The sequence below is a fragment of the Electrophorus electricus genome, chromosome 17, assembly GCF_013358815.1.
Source record: "Electrophorus electricus isolate fEleEle1 chromosome 17, fEleEle1.pri, whole genome shotgun sequence".
Classification (NCBI taxonomy): domain Eukaryota; kingdom Metazoa; phylum Chordata; class Actinopteri; order Gymnotiformes; family Gymnotidae; genus Electrophorus; species Electrophorus electricus.
In genome coordinates, this window is record NC_049551.1 from 5316583 (window position 1) to 5324471 (window position 7889).

General features: G+C 38.1%; 1 protein-coding gene across 2 annotated transcripts; it reads right to left on the reverse strand.

Annotated features, from left to right (window-relative positions):
* Positions 1 to 922: 922 nt before the first annotated feature.
* LOC118242843 lies at positions 923 to 4392 on the reverse strand. Of its 2 annotated transcripts, none has more exons than XR_004777081.1 (5): positions 4213 to 4392; positions 3641 to 3675; positions 2842 to 3117; positions 2318 to 2407; positions 923 to 1294 (listed from the first exon to the last, which is right to left on the reverse strand). XR_004777081.1 is itself a non-coding variant. In XM_035535746.1 (5 exons), the coding sequence occupies exons 1-5, from the start codon at positions 4274 to 4276 to the stop codon at positions 1185 to 1187; spliced, it is 849 nt and encodes a 282-aa protein (XP_035391639.1). In that variant the 5' UTR covers positions 4277 to 4392; the 3' UTR covers positions 923 to 1184. The 2 variants fall into 2 exon arrangements, 1 of the variants encoding a protein (XP_035391639.1); XM_035535746.1 differs by having other exon boundaries at positions 3367 to 3675.
* Between the last annotated feature and the right edge of the window lie 3497 nt (positions 4393 to 7889).

Genomic DNA, 7889 nt, shown 5'->3' on the forward strand with positions numbered 1-7889 from the left:
ATCCTCATGCAATGTTTTAAATAAAAAAGATCAATAAATCGACCTACATTACTGTTTATATCTAGTTTGGTAAGAAAAAAAGCAGCAATGTGATGAAAGAATTCGGCTCTAGTAGGACATTCACTGGGAACCCTTCATTGTTTAAAATACACACACAGAGAAGCAGATCTGGAAGACTGCTTAAACTAGTTTTGTCTGTACCACTTTTCTTGGGTTCTGCTTTTGAAGGAAAACAGCACATAAAACCACAGCATTGCGTAACTTCAATTAGATGATAACAAACCATGAATAAATGTTATTTACAAACCAGGCTGCAAACCCAGAACACACACGTGTTTGTGTCTGTGCTCGTTTAATTAAAGAAGTTCATCTCCTTTCACTTATTTCTCATTTATATTACAAACCATTTGATATGAAACACTGCAGAAATCGTTCTTTTACACAGATGTTTCCTTTTTTGAATTACTAATTAAACAAGCAGCAGTTGAAACTAGAATGGTGTATTGCTTGAAGAAAATGCAGTTATCGCGCAGTTTTAGCGATTCCTACGTAGTTGTTAGGCGGTCGCTATGAAGTCTCTCGTGGTTGCTATGGTGTTGCTGTGATGTCGCTCTGGAGCACCAGGTGATTGCTAGGGTGTTACCTGGTGGTTTCTATGGTACCCCATGGGCTTGCCAGGGTCTTACCACCCTGGCTGCTATGGTTGCTATGGTCTTGGTAGGTGGTTGCTCTAGTATCCCAGGTGGTTGGTACAAGGGTGTTACCAAGTTGTTGCTAAGGTTTCCCAGGTGATTGCAATGTGCAATCACTAATATCACTTGAAGTAGCATATATGTGGTGTATTGCTTTATTTTGCTTTTAAAACAGAATTAAGGTAACAAGTACATTTCCAGAGAAAAAAACATTTATTCATTTACATGTTATAATTCAACACACTGTACTATTTTATACAGAAGTAATGATGAAAAACATGGAAGATTACAGTGTAACAGAGTAAATAGTTTATATTGTTAAGCACCTTTGTAATTTTAGTCAAGATTCCCCTAATGGACAGTTCTAAGTTTAAGAGGCAAACAAATACTGTGTTGTTAAAATCCCATAATAGTAAGGTGTGTTTAAGAAATAAAGCATGCAAATAAAAGACAAAAAGCTGACAAATGTCTAAACCTGAAAATACATGTGTCTTATCTTTCCTCTAACCCAGAAGTTGTGATCATCTGAGATCCGCTCCTCCTTTCATGTTGAAGGCCGGCAGGTCGTAGCTTGGATGCAACACGGGATCTCACAGCCGTACCTGCAGGATGTGGTTAACACGTCTCAAATCACCAAACACTCTACAAATGGCATCAAAAATAAATAAATCTTGTCACAGCCAGCAAAACAGGCTTCAGTGCTGGTCCAGGATCAGTTTTTGCCCTTCTCATCATACAGACAGAGAGAGAAACAGATGCCATGGAAGCACTCCTGATACGCACCATCCCAGGTTAAAGCCAGGATAGATTTGTTGGGTTGCAGAGGTTGGCGATGGCTAGTAACTAGTTACATTTACTGAGTTACACAGACTTGAGCAAAATGCATGAGTTCTGAGAAGTTCAAAGCAATGTTACTTCTGCTTACCCTCAGTTACTGCAGATGAGAGTGACAAAAGGCATCTACTCTACACATACTTCAGTTATGATACCGATGGAGGCTATTTGTTCGACATTTCACATATGCTTCTTTTTTTTTTATAGTGGTTCAGGCTGTTTTTTTAAAGGCCACTGTCACTTCTTAAGCCATTATTTCATTGAAATAAAGATACTTGAGTGGTTTTATGCTTCTCCAACTGCCTGTTTGGTCATTCACTGAAGCTTTTCTATTAAACCTTTATTGTTCGTTCATTAGCTTGGGATCTGCCTTCCTTTTCTAGAAATAAATAATGCCGAATGCTTCCCTTGTTGTGACAAACTGTGGGCAATCGTGTTCCCAGGAGCAAGTCAATATTAGGCAAGAATCAAGTGAAAAAAACTGCAGTTCTGCTCAGTGTTTTTTTTTTTAACCCCCATCATTGTAATGGACTACATAAAGTCCCTAAATGCACAGTCTGATAACTGCTATGCCACCTTCTTAGCTAATATACATTAGCTAGTGTTTCTAGGTGAGTCGTTTTAAAAAGTTCAACAAGGGGGATTCCTGAAAGCACTTTGGTAATATCCTTTTTTCAGTTAGGAGTGTTTAAAAGAATGCTCAAATCGTTATCAAGCAATCAAACAATAACCTTCACTTGTATAGCATCCACAAGAATGATTGACTAAACAGAGAGAGAAATTATGCTTACGAGCAAAGACGTATGACAATATCCATATAAACGCAATAATGATGAAAAACAACACATGGACAGTAGGACAGCAGGACAGATTTTCTGGACCTGGAGAAACAGAAAGACACATGCTGGGCCAATGGGTTTCCAGCTCAAAATGTAAGACATAACACACAAAAGAGGGCCTATGGATCGCGAATGATCCTCAAACACAACCACAAAATAGATTTTTATATTAAAGTTTTATCATGAGGATTAAAAGGCAACAACCAACATTTCATGCATTTGAAGTTAACACTAACACTAGTATTACAAATAATTCAAATTCATAGCATAAGAACCTAGAATTGTATTTAAAAAGAGTTTTAACTGGATTTAAATCTAGATTTTTATTCATTTTTGTAGTTTTTTTTAAGCCATCATTGACCATATACACTGTTTTATCTATAGCTCTAAAGAGTCCTGTAATGTTTCTCAATTACCCACCATTGTCACTGTATAGTGTTATATTATACATTGCTATGATTGTGTAGATGGCTGACCTGTATTTCTGCATGTGAGTGTAATGTTTTTCCTATAGACTGTGAAGTTGTGAGAGTAGCTGGCTTGGCAGGTCAGTGTGACTCCATCCCACCAGTCTGGCTTGCAGAGTTTCAGCGTGCTGCTCATGTTGGTGTTGTGGTAGTGAGGAAGCTTCTCATCTGCTTTTGTCCAAGTGAAGTTCACCTGCTCTGGACGCAAACCGTCCAGAGTGCAGAACAACTCCACACATGTGACGTCACTGCTGTTCAGCTGCTGTAGGAAGAGACCTGGTGAAACTGCAGAGTGGAGACGATGAAAGTTAGTGGTAAACACCAGTATCCATACAGGGCCATACATTACAAAGCCTTTATCCTTTATGAGACATGTATATTCAAATTGTAGTGAAGTATGTAAAGTTTCCAGAGAAGCAAGAAGTTTCGGACACAGAGAGCCTTCATCAGCTGTGCAAGCATAGTGCCTATATATTTATGAATGTAAATAAGAGCGAGTTACTGAATGGCCATAGATATGAGGATTATATTCACCATTAACCTGAAGTAGTGAAAATGTGTCTTCTGATGGTGGTGGTATCAGTTTGGTCAATGTGCAGTTATAAAGACCAGCGTTGCTGCTGTTAACACCTGTTATAATCAGCCCAAACGTTTCTGGATTTATACTGAACTGACGATTGCAGTAATAAATTGCCGTATTATTCTTTCTAATTTTGTTTTTACATAATGGGTCCCCATCCTTTTTCCACTCAACAACAAATTCAGCTGTATCGTTATTTTCAAACAGTGCAGTGCATGGTAGACTGACAGTGTCTCCCGGGGTCACTGTAACAGCGTCTTCACCTGGAGAGTAAAAGAGTGAATCAGTACAAAATACCACAGTGGGAAGAGTTTTGTCTTTTGACTTTTGCAACAATACTTTCAATAAACAATTTTCTGCAACACCTTTACTTGGCACACTATACAAATGTTGGCGTTAGCCTAGTCAAACCTTTAAAGCCATATGTTTTACATGGTTTTACACATTTAATTTGTTTACATAAAATTTAATACACATAAGCTACTTGAGTAGAGTTGCCTGAAGAAACATCCTTATACTTTTATACAAAATACAAGATGTGTAATCCCACTGGTTGCAAACAATAACTGTATTCAGTTAAGAGGAGCAAAACAAAACATCTCCTTTCTTTCAGATAAATCACAAACTAAATGGCAGGTTCACCACTTCTGTAAAATCTGATGTTTAATGTTTAAAGGTGTTGGTGTAGTTGAAATTGATTATTCATTAACCTTTCACAAGTATGACCACAATATGGAACAAGACAGAGAGTACAGAGACATCAGTGAAGACAGTTCAGTAGCAGGAATGAATATTTTTACCTGAGGCCGTAGCAGAACATAAAAGTAAAGCTGGCAGAAAACCTGCTAAGCGGACTGTGAACATACTGCTCTCACAAGGCTCGGAGTTTTCCTTTTCCTGGTTGTCTACTGCTCTGTTAATCTCACCGCTCGCTAGCGCACCACATCATGCAACACAATTACGACAACGAAACGACAGCTTTGTTCTTCACGTCAGCGGACCAGGAACATGTCAACTGATGTTTGCAGTACTAAATGAATATCTTTTTCTTTGTAATTTTTTTTTTTACATAATGAGTCCCCATCCTTTTTCCACTCAACAATAACTTCAGCTGTATCATTATTTTCAAACAGTGCAGGGCATGGGGTCACTAACAGCAGCACCTGCACCTGGAGAGTAAGAGTAAAAGTGTAGTACAGAAAATCACTTTTGAATCACACCATGCAAAACTGCAAGTTGTGTTGTCACGCTACCCAACACCCGAACAAACTACAATACCCATCATGCTAGAAGTCTCTAGGAGAGCGACTCATCCAATCATCAAGTTTATCAAATCCTCATACATTTCCCATGTATATAAGCCACTCTAAGACTGTGCTTTCGCGGAGTATTGCCTCCAGTTTACCTGTGCATAGCGAGCGTTGTTTTTCCGTTACTCTCGATGCCTGCCCCTTGTTGGATTTGTCTGCCTGTGTTTTTGCACTATATTTTTTTGGACTGGTTTCCGCATTGATTGTGTTTCCCCTCGACTGCATCTCTCTGGTTCTGACCCAGGCTACTTTCACTAAATGGGTGTGTAATTAATTTGCTTTAATTATTTTCTCTCCCTATATAGTAAACTTTCTATTCAGAACTATTGTTTCAGATAAATGAACGCATCAAGCAATCCATATCAAATTAACATCTGCTTCCAGAATAACTTCCAGTCCCACTAATTTACAGAAGAGCTGAGAGGAACAATAACTTTGCATTAGTCATTATGGAAGTAAAGTTCCACCAAGGTGGGACCATTCTGGGAAACACATTACATCATGTCCTCATTCTGCATAATTTCTAGAAAATATCTGAGTTGACTTCAGTCTTAAAAATAGAGGTCACAAGATGTTCTCAAGTGCGTTGTCCTATTGTTTTGAACAACAGTCAAGTTTATTATTATTTTTGCCACTGATTTCGTCTTCTGCAGATGTCACGGCTGGCCTGTACAAGAAGTGCACATTTTGAGACGACCTTAAAAAAACAAAAAGAAACAGACATGCTTTCTATATTATATATATATATATATATATATACACACACACACACACACATATATATATATATATTATATATACACACACACACAAATTTATATATATATATATATATTATATACACACACACACATACATACATACATATATATATATATATATATATCACACATACATACATATACACATATATCCATACATATACATACATACATACATACATACACACATACATACACACACGTATATACACACACACACATACACACACACGTATATACACACACACATATAACGTATTTTACTTTAATAGGTGTTAAAGGAATAATATTTGCGTCAGCAGACAGTGTTATGACGTAGGACTCCTCAAGAAGGGCAATGGCAAAGGGACCCCTTTCTACACAGGGGCTCAGTAAGGCAAGGCTGCATCAACAACTGGGCTGAACACTCAGGATCCAAGCGTGGCATCATACAGTACAAGTGACAACAATCAGGTCAAACAGACATTGTACACACTCTTTTAGAGGAGACAGAGGTGCAACCGTTCCAGAAGACTGCTTCAACAAGCCAACAGACATACATTACAGAGCAGAAAAACAGTGCCAAGGTTTCCAATGGGTGCATCATCTGGGTTTTTAAGACTCACACAAGTTGGAAAGTTAGAAAATAAATAAGATTTCAGAGTTTGGCAACTATTTTTGCGATTGCTGCAGTTTATTTCCCTGGATTCTCTATTTCCTGGTGGTGATTGGATGCCTGATTTTGGGATGATGAGAGATGATGTGGTGACTAGGCTATAAAGCTCTCTACGGAGCTCAAGCTCTCTCAGTAATGACTGGAAATTATTATAAACTGTTGCGCTGTTGGAAGGAGCCCTAAAATTCCTCCATACAAAGCCATCCCGTACAGAAAGACTGGAATTGGAATTAGAAAAATACAGGTACAAAATCCATTACATTCAAGAGACAACTCTAGCACAAAAGGGTATTATACCATAAGCTTTATAGCTAATATAGGTACTTGAGATTCATAGAGGCATCTTCTAAAGTACATAGAAAAGACAGGAATGACATTTAATGGAGAGGCAGGCAACGGGATCAAACCGCATCTGTGCGTCATGCAAGGATGTTTAAATGAGCCCATCATCCCTCAATGCATAATTGTAATAAAGACTATTTTTCAATGCAGTAGTTTTATAACAGCAAATGTTCTGAGATTAACACAGGTGTGTCTGGGTAAAACAAATCATTTAAAATGTGACATTTTGGCTTGGGTTTAAGGTGCAAACATTGTTTTTCTAAAATAGGCATTTTAAAAACTCTTTGTACACCATGTCAAACTGCAGGTACAGGCTGTGGAAATCCATCAGAAATATATAATTAGTTGTGCTAATATAATGCATTTATTACCTGAAAACAGACACACTGACTAGGTTCAACCTGGCCTGTCTGGCTTTCTGCACCATCAAATTTCTTAAAGAGAATGTTCACTTTTCTTTGGCAAATATCTGAAAATAAAAACCCACTTCTTACTTATAATCATGTACAGTACAGTCCATAATGTACACTCTTCCTTTATCGCCGATACTGGCTGGGAAGAACTTATTTGGCGCAACATTGAATGCGCACAGAACACCTGGGAAGACATTTTGCAGTGAAAACTGATTTAACGAGCATTTGAAAATCATTTTAAAACATCGGGCCTGTGCCTCAAAATCAGACGGTGCCTTATGGAGACACCAATCTGCAGGAATAAGTCTGATCACAATCAATTACCGTCTGACAGTCAATTTCCACCTTAACACCACTAAAATATTATTTATCTAATTGAAATTCATTTCCACCTTAACACCACTAAGAAGGTATTCATCTAATTTTAAAGTTTCCTAGCAAGGAACGGCAGAAACCTCAGGCTTTGTGAGATCACGGAGAGAACTGGTCAGGCTCGGACTGGGCAGACTATCGCACTGAGTGGATCAAATATCTCCAGTATGGTTTCACAATAACGGTACTGTGTTGGGTGGACATTCAACCTTGTGTGATGTCCTATTGGGACGCAGCAAGTTTAAATCCCCGAACTCTGATTAAATGCGAAGAACTTGGGGGGGGGGTTGAGAACACATTCGCTCTCTTGCAAGTACACACACACACGGCACTGGGCTCAGCAGACACTAGACCAATCATGGCAATACAGGGTGCCTCGCATGTGCATTCCCAAATACAGGGACTATTCCTCTACAAGCGCTGCAGTATTTCTCAGTGCTCAGTGGCTTAACAGTTAAGCGCGATTTATATTTATATTATATATATATATATATATATATATATATATATATATATATAAAAAAACATCTTTTATATATAGACATTTGTATATGAGCTTCTGATAATAGTCTTCATCCAGTAGACTGGACCTCATGCCTCATGGTGAGGTTTACAACTAAACAC